Consider the following 15,390-nt stretch of genomic DNA (forward strand, 5'->3'; position numbering starts at 1 on the left):
CTCCTCCTACTCCTCCCTTCTAGCACTGATGATGTTACGTTGTTGGGTCATAAAACATCTTAAAGAAAAGCTCAAAGAGCACCAGGGACCCCATAGTTCTCCTCCTCTTCCTCCTTTCCACAAACCCCCCTCTCTTCTCACACTGATGATGTTACCTAGTTGGGTCATGAAACCTTTGCAAGAAAAGCTCAAAGAGCACCAGGGACCCCATAGTCCTCCTCCTCCTCCTCCTTTCCACAAACCCCCCTCTCTTCTCACACTGATGATGTTAGCTAGTTGGGTCATGAAACTTCTGCAAGAGAGCACCAAGGACCCCCCAATTCTTCTCTTCTCCTCTCCACAAACCTCACTCCCTTCTAACACCGATGACGTTACCTAGTTGGGTAACCACCCCACTCAGCATCCAGGACCCCTCCAAAGCCTCTTTGTTACTCTCTGGTGCTTTAGCGTGGATTCCACAAGCGTAGGGATAATCCGCAAGCCGTTGCGTTGCTGCAGGATTTCCCTTCGGGAGAATCCAATCTTATTTTTCAAAACAGGTCTAGTTTCTACGATCAAGATGAGGAACATGCTGGAGACAGGCAGACTCGGTCTTCAGAAGGACAGTGGGACGGGAACATCCAGATTTAATATATTTAGCGACGGAATTCACCACCCCCTCCCTCCGGTTTCTCTCCCGACCTAGCCAAACCAGAATTGTTAGAAATATTCACACAAAGCACGCAAAGAAGCCTCACCGCTCCCAAGTTTCTCCTTTTACAGTAGTGGCCAAAATTGTGGAAACCTTTTGGGAAAAGTACATTTGAGATTTGATGGCTAATAACACCACTTTTGGGGGGGGAGTAGTACCATAAAATTATATATCAACGGAAAGATCATTTAATCAAGAACGTAATGCAACAAAGTCTGTTCAATTATCTGTACTGTATTCTATGAAAAGTTATAGCCAAATAACCAGAAAAAGGAAGCACCACTTGCTCAGGTTGATCTCAGGTAGCTTTCCTTCACCTGATTGTAGCCAATGAGCAGGAGTNCTCCTCCTACTCCTCCCTTCTAGCACTGATGATGTTACGTTGTTGGGTCATAAAACATCTTAAAGAAAAGCTCAAAGAGCACCAGGGACCCCATAGTTCTCCTCCTCTTCCTCCTTTCCACAAACCCCCCTCTCTTCTCACACTGATGATGTTACCTAGTTGGGTCATGAAACCTTTGCAAGAAAAGCTCAAAGAGCACTAGGGACCCCATAGTCCTCCTCCTCCTCCTCCTTTCCACAAACCCCCCTCTCTTCTCACACTGATGATGTTAGCTAGTTGGGTCATGAAACTTCTGCAAGAGAGCACCAAGGACCCCCCAATTCTTCTCTTCTCCTCTCCACAAACCTCACTCCCTTCTAACACCGATGACATTACCTAGTTGGGTCGTGAACGTCTGCAAGGAAACCACCCCACTCAGCATCCAGGACCCCTCCAAAGACTCTTTGTTACTCTCTGGTGCTTTAGCATGGATTCCACAAGCGTAGGGATAATCTGCAAGCCGTTGCGTTGCTGCAGGATTTCCCTTCGAGAGAATCCAATCTTATTTTTCAAAACAGGTCTAGTTTCTACGATCAAGATGAGGAACATGCTGGAGACAGGCAGACTCGGTCTTCAGAAGGACAGTAGGACGGGAACGTCCAGATTTAATATATTTAGCGACGGAATTCACCACCCTCTCCCTCCGGTTTCTCTCCCGACCTAGCCAAACCAGAATTGTTAGAAATATTCACACAAAGCACGCAAACAAGCCTCACCGCTCCCAAGTTTCTCCTTTTACAGTAGTGGCCAAAATTGTGGAAACCTTTTGGGAAAAGTACATTTGAGATTTGATGGCTAATAACACCACTTTTGGGGGGGAGTAGTACCATAAAATTATATATCAACGGAAAGATCATTTAATCAAGAACGTAATGCAACAAAGTCTGTTCAATTATCTGTACTGTATTCTATGAAAAGTTATAGCCAAATAACCAGAAAAAGGAAGCACCACTTGCTCAGGTTGATCTCAGGTAGCTTTCCTTCACCTGATTGTAGCCAATGAGCAGGAGTCTTTAGAGAGCCAATCGGGTGTCGTCTTGATTTGGCCATGAGCCAATCGGGTCACAGTAGGATCCAGTGATGGATGTCCTGTATTGAAGCTGAGAGGAGGACATTTGTCGGTGTGTTATGTGATGGCTATCAAGTTGGTTGGGGTTTTTTGTGTTCTTTCACTTAGTGAGGTTGTAAAACATCATAAAATTAAAGGAACAGTGCAAAGAGTTGACTGGTCGCCCAGAAAGCGATGTAAAATAGTATTTATTAAGTGAACGAGGCTATAGTTATAAAGAAATCAGAAGAAAAATGGGTGGAAACTAAACCCAAGGTGGCATTTTTACAGTACGTTTTTCCCAAAAGGTTTCCACAATTTTGGCCACTACTGTAATTCAGAAGGATTTCTCCCCTCCAGACAGCAAGTTTCTGGACACAAAAAAACAGACAAGCAGGGCTAGCAACTTAAACGCCACGCTTCCCTTCTCTCGTTCCCATGAGAAGATTTATTCGGCAAGCTTTGCGTACTTTTAACAACAGGCGTGCCTGTGAGTCCAAAAGTCACTCCCCAGAGGTGGATTGTGGATTGCTCTTCTCTCGCCGGCAAGCCGCCAAACTCTTCACGGAAACGTAAACAGGTAGTCCTCGACTTACAACAGCCGTTCGAAGTTAACGACGGGATTGAAAAAAGTGACTAACGACCGGTTTTTGCCCTTAACGACGGTCGCAGCATCCCCATAATCGTGATCAAAATTCGGACACTTAGCAACCGACTCCCATTTATGACGGTCGCAGCGACCCAGGGGGGTCACGCGATCCCCATTTGCGGCCTTCCGACAAGCCAATGAGGAAGCCAGATTCGCTTCACGTCCGTGCGACTCATCGTAACGACTGCTGCGATTTTTCACCTGGCAACAAGCGCCGTAAAATTACGACAAAACAAAATTTCTCGACGGCGTGAAGTTTAGCCTCAATTGTGGCCGTAAGTTGAGGACTACCTGTAGGGTGGGGATTTGCCTGTCTGGCAAGCGTCTGTGTTGGGGGTCTCGGTCTCAGACGATCCTTTATTGCTTGATCTCTGCTTTGCACTCTGGCGATTCGCGGAGGCAGCATCCTGGCTTGTCGTCCGGCTTCCGGTAATACATCCTGGCCAGCACCGCAAGGATGAATGTTTGCAGGATCAACAGCTGGGCGTGCATTTCTTCAGGCGAAAGAGGGGGAAAAAGCAGGATTAGTCCTTTGAAAGCAGCCGTCTCGCCTAATGCTCCCTTCCAGAGGTTTTCAGGACTACAGTTCCCAGGGGCCGTGCTGGCTGGGAACTGTAGTCGCTGCCTAGCCAGGAGGTGCATTTGACTTTGCTAAGCTGCTGGGCTTTGCTGTCTGCTCAATTTACGGCCACGCTTGAGCCCAAAATTTCCGTTGTTAAGCAAGACAGTTTTTAATGGAGTTGTTCCCCATTTTACCATCTTTTTTTTTTTTTGCCACGGTTGGCAACTGGCTCATACTTATGACGGTTGCAGCGTCCCGGGGTCACCTGATCCCGTTTGGCAAAATCCATCGGGAAGCCGGATTCATTTAAGGACCGTGTGACTGACTGAACAACCGCAGCGATTCACTTAACAATCGTGACAAGAAAGGTTGTAAAATGGCGGGAAACTGGCTGAACTGTCTCACTTAGCAACAGCAAATTTTAGGCTAATTGTGGTCGTAAGTCAATGACTACAGCCCTGCGGTGATGACCACAATTAGGGGTTCCTGGGTAATCTCTGAGCTTGCTTGTTTTCTTGCAAGTGTTTCATTACCCTAACGAGATAACATGGTCAGTGCTTAATTAACCACCATTAATTCCAAATTTAACAAACCGCTACATTTCTTCCAATATGTTCCATTTTTTTCCCCATTACTTTGCTTAGAAAATGTTGGGCATCCTACAAATTTCATTTTAGCACAGGGGTGGGGAATTACGGCCCTTTTATGACTTGTGGACTTCAACTCCCAGAATCCCTGTGCCAGCCATGATGGATTTCAACTCCCAGAATTCTTCAACCAGCCATGATGGATTTTCAACTCCCAGAATTCTTCAACCAGCCTTGATGGACTTCAACTCCCAGAATTCCTGTGCCAGCCCTGATGGATTTTCAACTCCCAGAATTCCTGTGCCAGCCATGATGGACTTCAACTCCCAGAATTCCTCAACCAGCCATGCTGACTCAGGAATTCTGGGAGCTGAAATCCACAAGTCATAAGGGAGCCATAGTTCCCCTCTCTGTTCTAGAAAATCTAGAGCCCAGATCTGGGTTGAGGAAAGCTATTCCATACCCTCGCCCAAGAGGATTGTGGGAAATATGCACAGAGGATTCTGGGAATTACGAGAATCGGAATGCAACTTAAGGAGAGAGCATCAGGTTGGAGAAAACGTGATTTAATCCCCGAAACTTACGCTGGCCTCGGGCTCTGGAGGAGAAGGGTGGGGAGCAGGCAATCTGACCCCCGTTGGCCAAGACGCTGAAGATGGACGGCTGCAAGGCCACCAAGATGAGGAGGACCTGGAAGCAGATCAACCCAGAGAGATGTCGAACCAGCTCTGATCTCCAAGCAAGCAACCTTGATCAACTTTGACATTTCCCAACACACAAAGACCCCATCCCCACCTCAAGACAATAATAATAATAATAATAATAATAATAATTATTATTATTATTATTATTATTATTATTATTATTATTATTATTGATGATGATGATGATGAAGAAGAAGAAGGAAGAAGGAAGAAGGAGGAGAAGAAGGAAGAAGGAGAAGGAGAAGAAGGAGGAGGAGCAGGAGGAGGAGGAGGAGAAGAAGAAGGAGGAGGAGCAGGAGGAGGAGGAGGAGGAGAAGAAGAAGAAGAAGAAGAAGAAGAGGAGGAGGAGGAGGAGGAGGAGGAGAAGAAGAAGGAAGAAGAAGAAGAAGAAGAAGAAGAAGAAGAAGAAGAAGAAGAAGAAGAAGAAGAAGAAGAAGAAGAAGAAGAAGAAGAAGTAATAGTAGTGGTAGTAGTGGTAGTAGTAGTAGTTGGAAGGGACCTTGGAGGTCTTCTAGTCCAACCCCCTGCTCAGGCAGGAAACCCTATACCATTTCAGACAATATAATATAATATAATAGAATAGAATAGAAGGTACCTTGGAGATCATCTAGTCCAACCCCCTGCTCAGGCAGGAAACCCTATACCATTTCAATCAATCAATCAGAATAGAGCTGGAAGGGACCTTGGAGGTCATCTAGTCCAACCCCCTGCTCAGGCAGGAGACCCTAGACCATTTCAATCCATCAATCAGAATAGAGCCGGAAGGGACCTTGGAGGTCTTCTAGTCCAACCCCCTGCTCAAGCAGGAGACTACACGCCTTTATCTGCCCCTATTCCTTCATACACCCCTGGGATTACCTGGAAGCAAACGAATTTGCCCGTCATGTTCTGCTCTGCAAGGTGAGTCTTGGCTTGCCGGAAGAGGATGGCCAGCGACCAGAGGGCAAAAAGGGTGGACACGCCCAGGGCGGTGTTGATCCAGAGAGCCACGCTGGTGGCTGAAATCTAGAGGCAAGAGAAGAGATGCCAACGAGGCTGAACGCAGGAGGCTCCTGCTCCGGTCTGGTGGAGGTCTTGATATTTGGCTCAGGTTTCCCCAAGTTGATCAGACTTTGGATTCCCAGCATCCCTGCAAATTTGGGAGCGTCTGCGGAATCCGTGGTGCTCTCTGAGCTGTATTGTTTTCTTGCATTGCATTGTTTTCTCATTACCCACCTAGGGAGCATCATCAGTGCTAGATGGGAGAGGGGTTTGCGGAGAGGAGGAGGAGGAGGAGGACTGGGGAGTCCTTGGTGCTCTCTGAGTTTGGTTTTCATGCAGGTGTTTCATGACCCAACTAGGGAGCATCATCAGTGCTAGAAGGGAGTGGGTGCACAGGGAGGAAGAGGAGGAGGAGAAGAAGAGGAGGAGGAGGAGGAAGGGAGGGGAGGAGGAAGGGAGGGGAGGGGGAGGAGGAAGAAAGAGAAGAGGAGGAGGAGAAGAGAAGGAAGAAGAAGGAGGGGGAGAAGAGGGGGAGGAGGAAGAAGGAGAAGAAGAAGAGGAGGAGGAGGGGAGGAGGAAGAAGGAGGAGGAGGAGGAGGAGGAGGAAAAGAAGAAGGAGAAGAAGAGGAGGAGAAGGAGAAGAAGAGGAAGAAGAAGGAGGGGAGGGGAGGAGGAGGAGGAAGAAGGAGAAGAAGAGGAGGAGGAGGAGGAGGAGGAAAAGAAGAAGGAGAAGAAGAGGAGGAGGAAAAGAAGGAGGAGGAGGAGGACTGGGGAGTCCTTGGTGCTCTCTGAGTTTGGTTTTCATGCAGACGTTTCATGACCCAACTAGGGAGCATCATCAGTGCTAGAAAGGAGTGGGGTTTGTGGAGAGGAGGAGGAGGAGTGTGGGAACCTGGGTGCTCTCTGGGTGTTCTCTGAGCTTCCTGGTTTTCTTGCAGACGTTTCATGACCCAACTAGGTAAACTCTTCAGTGGAGAAGCGGGGAATAAGACTAGACAAACAGCCAAGCAGAAAACAACGCCCTAATCAAAGAAATACCAAGGGGAAAACTATACCCTCACCTACAATGATAGGGTCGCCTGCTGTATGTCAACAAAGAACAAACTCCACTCCCTTCTAGAGTCTAGACTGATGATGCTACCTAGTTGGGTCATGAAACATCTGCAAGAAAACAACCCAGCTCAGAGAGCACCAAGGATCCTTTTCCCCCCCCTCCTCCCTTCCAGCACTGATATTGCTACCTAGGTGGGTCATGAAACGTCTGCTGGAAAGCAACTGACTTCACAGAGCAGCAAGGATGCCACAGTCCTCCTCCTCCTCCTCCTCCTCCTCCTCCCCCCCACACACCCAACTCTCTGAAGATGTCACCTAGTTGAGTGATGAAATGTCTGCAAGAAAACCACCAAGCTCAGTGTATCCAGGACCCCTTCCTCCCCCTCCCCCTCTCCCTTGTAGTACTGATGATGTTCCCTAGTTGGGTCATGAAACGTCTGCAAGGAAACCCACCAAGCTCAGAGCGTATCCTGGACCCCGCCCCTCCCTCTTCAAATTCTCCCAATCGTCCTCGGGACAGGAAGGGCCGATGGGGTCTTGTGTCCTTCTATTTTTCCTAAAGACGCAGAAGGATGCTTCCAGTGGGTACCATGTTTCCCCCCCCCGCCCCTCCCCTCAAGGGCCCAGATGCCCCTTACGTCGGCTGTGTCGTACAAGCCTTCGGTGCTTAAAACGAGGCCCAGGAAAGTGCAGGCGACCTTGAGGAAGGCGTATTGGAAAGCGCCCAGCAGCATTATTCGGAGTTTCCGCCTGCAGGGAATAAAAGAAAAAGATCCTTCAGCTAAAGGCTAAAACATACAAGGAACAGTTGCTGGAATTGGGTAGGTCCAGTTTAACGAAGAGGAGGACGAGGGGGGACAGGATAGCAGCGTTCCAGTATCTCAGGGGCTGCCCCAAAGAAGAGGGAGTCAAGCTATTCTCCAAAGCACCTGGAGGCAGGACAAGAAGCAACGGGTGGAAACTAATCAAGGAGAGAAGCAACCTGGAACTAAGGAGAAACTTCCTGACAGTGAGAACAATGAACCAGTGGAACAACCTGCCTCCAGAAGCGGTGAATGCTCCAACACTGGAAGTTTTTAAGAATTAACTGTCAGTTAATTCCTCCTTAGTTCTAGGTTGCTTCTCTCTTTGGTTAGTTTCCATCTGTTGTTTCTTGCCCTGCATTCAGGCACTTTGGGGAATAGCTTGACTCTCTCTTCTTTGGGGCAGCCCCTGAGATACTGGAAGGCTGCTATCATGTCTCCCCTCGTCTTTCTCTTCATTAAACTGGACATACCCAATTCCAGCAACCATTCCTTATATGTTTCTAGTCCCCTAATCATCTTTGTTGCTCTTCTCTGCACTCTTTCTAGAGTCTCCACATCTTTTTTACATTGTGGTGACCAAAACTGGATGCCGTATTCCAAGTGTGGCCTTACCAAGGCCTTGTAAAGTGGTATTAACTCTTCACCTGATCTTGATTCTACCCCTCTGTTGATGCAGCCCAGCACTGTGTTGGCTTTTTTGGCAGCTTCAGCACACGGCTGGCTCCTGTTTAAGGGATTGTCTACTAGGACTCCGAGGCCCCTCTCACAGTTACTACTATTGAGCAAGGTACCACCACTTATAATACTATACCTGTCCATTTGGTTTTTCTTGCCTAACTGTAGACCCTTGCTTTTTTCACCATTGAATTCCTTTATGACAGGCCTGCAAAACCTGTGGTCACCAACAGGGGGTCCTCACAACCACCACTCTCTGCTGCCCTCTAGCCACTGTGCAGATTCCTGGAGCTCAGAGGCAGCCACCCCTTTCCACTCACTTGGTCATGGTGATGGGGGGGCAACAGAGACAGCAGCAGCAGCAAGGCCCCGTCCGGATCAGTATGGGGGTGTCCTTCAAGGCCTTCAGCACGGCTTTCTTACCGCCAAAGCCTTCCACCATGACCAGCATCATCAGGTAAAAGCAGACGGCAAAGTACCTACATGGAGAGAAGCCAAGCCGGACCCGTCATTAGGGAGGGACAGTGGAGCAGAGGAGCAGAGGAGCAGAGTTGGGAGGGACCTTGGAGGTCATCTAGTCCAACCCCCTGCTCAGGCAGGAAACCCTAGACCGTTTCGGACAAAGGGCTGTCCAGTCTCTTCTTAAAAACTTCCAGGGTTGGAGCATTCACCGCTTCTGGAGGCAAGGAGTTCCACTGGTTAATTGTTCTCACTGTCAGGAAGTTTCTCCTTAGTTCCAGGTTGCTTCTCTCCTTGGTGAGTTTCCATCCGTTGCTTCTTGTCCTGCCTTCAGGCGCCTTGGAGAATAGCTTGACTCCCTCTTCTTTGGGGCATCCCCTGAGATGCTGGAATGTTGTTATCATGTCACTTTCCAGAGTCTCAACGTCTTTTTTAATATCTTGTATAAATGTCAGGTGTGGTGGAGAATGGTTGCTTCCCCCAAGCATGCAGTTCAGTCTGACAGAACAATTCATCAGTGGAAGAGCTTGCCTTCTGGAGTTAAGGATGCTCCATCGCTGGAGATTTTCAAGAAAAATTGGACCACCATTTGTTTGGGATGGTATAAGGATCCTGGCTTGAGCAGGAGGTTGGACTAGAAGACCTCCAAGGTCCCTTCAGCTCTAGGATTCCATGATCTTGAGCAGGAGGTTGGACTACAAGGTCCCTTCCAGCTGTAGGGTTCTATGATCTTGGGCGGGGGCTTGGAGTACAATACCTCCAAGGTCCCTTCCAGCCCTAGGATTCTATGATCTTCGGCGGGGGCTTGGAGTCCAAGACCTCCAAGGTCCCTTCCAGCCCTAGGATTCTATGATCTTCGGCGGGGGCGTGGAGTAGAAGACTTCCAAGGTCCCTTCCAGCCCTAGGATTCTATGATCTTCAGCAGGAGGTTGGACTAGCTAGAAGGCCTCCAAGGTCCCTTCCAGCCCTAGGATTCTATGATCTTGGGCGGGGGCTTGGAGTCCAAGACCTCCAAGGTCCCTTCCAGCCCTAGGATTCTATGATCTTGGGCGGGGGCATGGAGTCCAAGACCTCCAAGGTCCCTTCCAGCCCTAGGATTCTATGATCTTGGGCAGGGGCTTGGAGTCCAAGACCTCCAAGGTCCCTTCCAGCCCTAGGATTCTATGATCTTGGGCGGGGGCTTGGAGTCCAAGACCTCCAAGGTCCCTTCCAGCCCTAGGATTCTAATGTTCTACTACCCCATCCTTCATCTCGACGGTCTTCGGCCATCTCTCCATCCACGTTTATCAGAAAGAGCCCACCGGTCCAGCCCCATCCCCATCCCTGCCCTCCCGGGTCAGTTCCACTCAGTTCCAGAAGATCACGCCGGAGGGAAACTCACGAGCCAATAGCCATCTCCACATACGTCATGGCCCGGGGCACCCACAGTCCAAGCAGGCAGAAGATTGAGACGGCCTAGCAGAGGAAGGAAAGAAGGCAGAAGAGCATGGGACCCGGGGCCTGGGGTCACAGACCCCCATGCAGAAAGCCTCCCTTCCTCTCCACAACCCCCCCCCTCCCTTCTGGCCCTGATGACGTCACCTTCCTTTCTACCCAGAGCTACACAGATTGGTCTTTACTGGTTCCCAGAGAGCCGGGCTGGGGGCTCACCGTGGGTGCTGAGCTGCTCCAGATGAGGGTCTTCATCTTGGCGAAGCAGCGGATCTTCTTGGAGAGATAGAGGGCGTCCTCGGCAAAAATGAGCACGGAAACCAGGGTCAAGAAGGTAGCCATGCTGATGTTGGCCAGATCCACGAGGCTCTGCTCTGCAACCACCAATATATTTTGACCTTTAGCGGTGAAAAGGCCGCACTGCCCAAGAGAGAGCCGAACGGCCCTGCCCTGCCTTTGCATGCAACGGCAAGCTAGGAAAAACTAACCAAAGTCGGTCCTAGTTTGACTGAAGAAGCTACAGTTTGGTTAGTGATTGTTCAAAGTTACAACGGCACGGAAAAAAGAGACATGATCAGTGGTTGGATTCAGCTGGTTCGGGAGAACCAGTAGCTAAATTTATCTGAATTCGGAGAACCGGCTGGCTTCCAGAAATCCAGTCTAGGCTTCAGAAGCCTGGAGGAGGCCTCCCAGGCCTAGAACAGTCTACCGGAAGTGCATGGATACCACTTCCAGAAGTCCGTTCTAGACCTCGGAGGTCTGGAGGAGGCCTCCCAGGCCTAGAACGGCCCACCGGAAGTGTGTGGATGCCACTTCCAGAAGTCCGTTCTAGGCATCGGAGGCCTGGAGGAGGCCTCCCAGGCCTAGAATGGCCCACCAGAAGTGCATGATGCCACTTCCGGAAGTCCATTCTAGGCATGGGAGGCCTGGAGGAGGGCTCCCATGCCTAGAACAGTCTACAGGAAGTGCATGGATATCACTTCTGGAAGTCCGTTCTAGGCCTTGGAGGCCTGGAGGAGGCTTCCCAGGCCTAGAATGGCCCACTGGAAGTGTGTGGGTGCCACTTCCGGAAGTCCGTTCTAGGCATCGGAGGCCTGGAGGAGGTCTCCCAGGCCTAGAACAGTGTACAGGAAGTGCATGGATAACACTTCCGGAAGTCCGTTCTAGGCCTCGGAGGCCTGGAGGATGCCTCCCAGGCCTAGAACGGCCCACCGGAAGTGCATGGATGCCACTTCCAGAAGTCTGTTCTAGGCATCGGAGGCCCAGGCCTACACCAAATAAGAGAACCTGTTGTTCAGGTATTTGAATCCCATCACTGCTTATGGCCGTTTTTCACACTTAGGACCGTTGCAACATCCCCGTGGTCACCCGATCAAAATTCAGATGCTGGGCCACTGACTTGTCTTTATGACGGTTGCACAGTGCCCCGGGGTCACGTGATCAGATTTTTGCGACCTTTCGACAAGTCAACGGGGGAAGCCATATTCACTTAACAACCGGGCGACTAGCTTAACCTCTGCAGCGATTCACTTAACAACCACAGCAAGGGAGGTCCTAAAACGCAGCAAAACTCCTTTAAAATTCACTTAGCAGCGGAAATTTTGGGGCTCAATTTTGGTCGTTAAGTCGAGGACTCCCCGTAGGGTTGCCCCTCCAAACGGCCACTAAATAAAGGGTCATAAATTGAGGACTAGCTGCGCAAGGCTCCCCGCGTCGTGGCCTCCGCCTTGGTTGTGTCTCGCGCACTTACGTTCCAGCAGCTGCAGCGCAGAAGGCGGGTGGGAGAAACACGCAATGGGGACACTGAAGTTGTCAATCAGCAGATGGATCAAATCCAGGGATAAACTGACCCAAAAAGAGAGAGAAAAAAAACAAGAGTTCAAATGAAATATATAACCATCCCCATCCTCTCTGGCATTTGTTCGTCCTGTTCAGACAAATAAAACAACCTGTTTCTTTGATTAGCTAGTTTAGAATCATCTTTATCCATCCAATACTTTTTATCCATCCAAATGTACAAGCATTTATTTGTTGATCATTTCAGGCAAGCAACTGCTTGTGAATTGACCCGTTTTCCAGATACACACATTGCAAATAATCACAAGCACGAACCAGGGTGCTAAGCCCCAGGGGTACACAAAGCTCACCAGGTTTAACTCAGGCTAGCATCCTGTGTGAATGCCTCTGATCTGTTCAGTGGCATGGCATAAATGGAGACTGTGGGGTTTTGGGTGTCCTCTAAACTTGGTTGTTTTCTTACTGATCATGTAAGGCAGAGCCTCCATCTTGACTTTTTTGACCTTTAGACAAATTCCCCAACTTGAGAAACAATGTTAATATGCCAGCAAGGCGATTGGCAGTTTCGATTTGGAAGGACGCACCATAACCTTTAAGAGTTGAATGACCTCCGGGCGGTTCAAAGCACCTTGAAAAGTACACAATGGGCCACCTGAACACACAACTGAAAAAAGGCTTCCACAAGACACAGCTTGGGGAATGGCTGGGCTGCCCAGAGGAAGAAACTCTGCATGTGCCCAGTGGCTCTTCTGCGTCCCGTTGCAGCGACAAGTGTTAATCGGATTAATTAGATTCCTAATCAAGAAGTCCACTAATTCATGACCCGCTTGAAGGAACGGCTTTCATCATTACAATAACATTTAGGATTGCAGATACATCCTTGATTTACAACCACTTGTTTAGTGACTGTTCAAAGTTAGAACAGCACTGAAAAATGGGGCTTATGACCGTTTTTCACATTCAACGACCGTTGCAGCATCCGCAGGGCCACATGATCAAAATTTACACGCTTGGCAACTGACTTGTAGTTATGACGGTCGCCGTGTCCCAGGGGTCACGTGACCCCCTTTTGCAACCTTCTGACAAGCAAAGTCAAGGGGTGAAGCCTGATTCATTTAACGACCATGATAATACAGGTAGTCTTTAACATACGACAGGGGTCTTCAAACTTGGCCCTTTTTTGACTTGTGGACTTCAACTCCCAGAATTCCTGAGCCAGCATGGGGGAACTGTGGCCCCTTCATGACTTGCGGACTTCAACTCCCAGAATTCCTCAGCCAGCACGGGGGAACTATGGCCCCTTCATGACTTGTGGACTTCAACTCCCAGAATTCCTCAGCCAGCACGGGGGAACTATGGCCCCTTTATGACTTGCGGACTTCAACTCCCAGAATTCCTCAGCCAGCATGGGGGAACTGTGGCCCCTTCATGACTTGCAGACTTCAACTCCCAGAATTCCTCAGCCAGCGTGCCTGGCTGAGGAATTCTGGGAGTTGAAATCCACAAGTCATTAAAGGGCCAAATTTGAAGACCCCTGTCTTAAATCTTAAATCTTAAATCTAACAAACAAAATGGAGGCTGGCTGAGGAATTCTGGGAGCTGAAGTCCACAAGTCATAAAAGGGCCACGTTTGAAGAACCCTGAGGTATGACCACACCTGAGCCCAAACTTTATGTTGCTAAGTGAAAACATTTGTTAAGGGAGTTTTGCCCCATTTTATGACCTTTCTGGCCACAGTTGTTAAGTGAATCACTGCAGTTGTTAAGTTAGTCACCCGGTCGTTAAGTGAATCTGGCTTCCCCCATTGACTCGGCTTGTCAGAAGCTCGCAAAAAGGGATCACGTGACCCCGGGACGTTGCGACTGTCATAACTACGAGTCAGTTGCCAAGCGTCTCAATTTTTGATCACGTGACCAAACGGAATTTACTTGATGGCAAGGGGAAAAAAACAGGAAAAAAGCCTGAAAAAAGCCCTGATCTTTTTCTTCCCAGGACTGACAGAAAAGGACCTGAACAAAGTCACCCAGCTGGCTGTCGCGCCTAACACAGAACTAGAACTCCCAGCTTCCCTGTTTCCAGCCGTTCAAGGAGAGAAGCAACCTAGAACTAAGGAGAAACTTCCTGACAGTGAGAACAATTAACCAGTGGAACAACCTGCCTCCAGAAGTGGTGATTGCGCCAACACTGGAAGTTTTTAAGAAGAGGCTGGACAGCCATTTATCTGAAATGGTGTAGGGTTTCCTGCCTGAGCAGGGGGTTGGACTAGATGACCTCCAAGGTCCCTTCCAACATTATTATTATTATTATTATTATTATTATTATTATTATTATTATTATTATTTATTTATTTATTTATTATTATTATTATTATTATATGACCTCCAAGGTCCCTTCTAACATTATTATTATTATTATTAGTAGTAGTAGTAGTAGTAATAGTAGTAGTAGTAGTAGTTACAACAGTACTGAAAAAAGTGACTTATGACCGTGTTTCATAGTTATGGTCCTTGCAACATGTGATCAAAATTCACACAAAACATGTGATCAAAATGGCAACTGACTCGTACGTACGATGGTTGCAGTGTCCCGTTTGTGTGTGTGAGACGTGACCCGCTTTCGCGACGTTCTGACGAGCGAATTAAGCGGGGGAATCCAGATTTCGCTTAAGGACCGTGTGCCTGGCTGAACCGCTGCCGACGTTGAATGTGGCAAACTGTGGCAAGGAAAGCCGTAAAAACTCGCTGAACAAAGGATCTCGCTTAGCAACGGACATTCGGGGGCTCCGCGGCCGTCGTTAAGAGATTCCACCGCAGCTGAACCAGCTCCCGGATGGCCCTCAGAGAGGACGAAGGGCCTACCTTGGATTCGGCATCAGATTCTGCAAAGAAGTGTCTCCTTCCATGCTGGCTTGCCTGGGTGGTTTCTGCCAAGCTTCTCCGAACGTCTTGATGCCACGAGAAGCAACTGCTGAAAAGATCGGATCTTCCGGAGAGCTCAGTTTTCCCTGGCAAATTGGGGTCAGAGTCCTGCTGCCTGGGGCCGCTGGGAACGGGTTTTTTTTTAAAATTTCTTGAATCGATTCCTGCTCTCTCCCGCTCTCTGTTTCTCCTGTTGCCATGCGCTGGAGTTCATTGGCACCGATGCCAGTCCCCTGCACCCGGGCGGCTGCCAGGTTAATGAACCAGGAACTGGCAGAGCAGCCACCTTAGTGCACCGAGAAAATGTTCAGTTTACTGCAGGCAGGAAAGAATAGAGTAGAGTAGAATAGAATAGAATAGAATAGAATAGAAATTAGAATAGGAATAGAATAGAATAGAATAGAATAGAATAGAATAGAATAGAATAGAATAGAATAGAAATAAGGAATAGAATAGAAAAGAATAGAATAGAATAGAAATAATTAGAATAGAATACAATAGAACAGAAATTAAATTAGAATAGGAATAGATTAGAATATAGAATGGAATGGAATGGAATAGAATAGAATAGAATAGAATAGAATAGAATAGAATAGAATAGAATAGAATAGAATAGAAATAAGAAATAAGAAATAGAATAGAAAATA

The 15,390-nt window shown here is 48.4% G+C and overlaps 1 protein-coding gene across 1 annotated transcript; it reads right to left on the bottom strand.

The window, feature by feature from the left end:
• Positions 1-3,127: 3,127 nt before the first annotated feature.
• On the bottom strand, positions 3,128-14,727 carry SLC51A (solute carrier family 51 alpha subunit). Its single transcript, XM_015827485.1, has 9 exons — positions 14,684-14,727; positions 11,779-11,873; positions 10,248-10,402; positions 9,979-10,052; positions 8,459-8,617; positions 7,296-7,407; positions 5,482-5,628; positions 4,504-4,609; positions 3,128-3,264 (listed from the first exon to the last, which is right to left on the bottom strand). Exons 1-9 carry the CDS (start codon positions 14,725-14,727, stop codon positions 3,128-3,130), a joined length of 1,029 nt encoding a protein of 342 aa, XP_015682971.1.
• Positions 14,728-15,390: the final 663 nt, after the last annotated feature.

Source organism: Protobothrops mucrosquamatus, unplaced genomic scaffold (genome assembly GCF_001527695.2).
Source record: "Protobothrops mucrosquamatus isolate PMUCROS unplaced genomic scaffold, P.Mucros_1.0 scaffold3729, whole genome shotgun sequence".
Lineage (NCBI taxonomy): Eukaryota > Metazoa > Chordata > Lepidosauria > Squamata > Viperidae > Protobothrops > Protobothrops mucrosquamatus.

What these genes read in the sequence shown, in the direction of transcription:
- SLC51A (XM_015827485.1), bottom strand. Translation starts at nt 14,727, where the DNA reads ATGGAAGGAGACACTTCTTTGCAGAATCTGATGCCGAATCCAAG. An exon ending in AATCTGATGCCGAATCCAAG is followed by an intron (nt 11,874 to 14,683) that starts GTAGGCCCTTCG and finishes TTTTTGGGTCAG; the next exon opens with TTTATCCCTGGATTTGATCC. An exon ending in CTCCAGAGCCCGAGGCCAGC is followed by an intron (nt 3,265 to 4,503) that starts GTAAGTTTCGGG and finishes TTTCGCCTGAAG; the next exon opens with AAATGCACGCCCAGCTGTTG.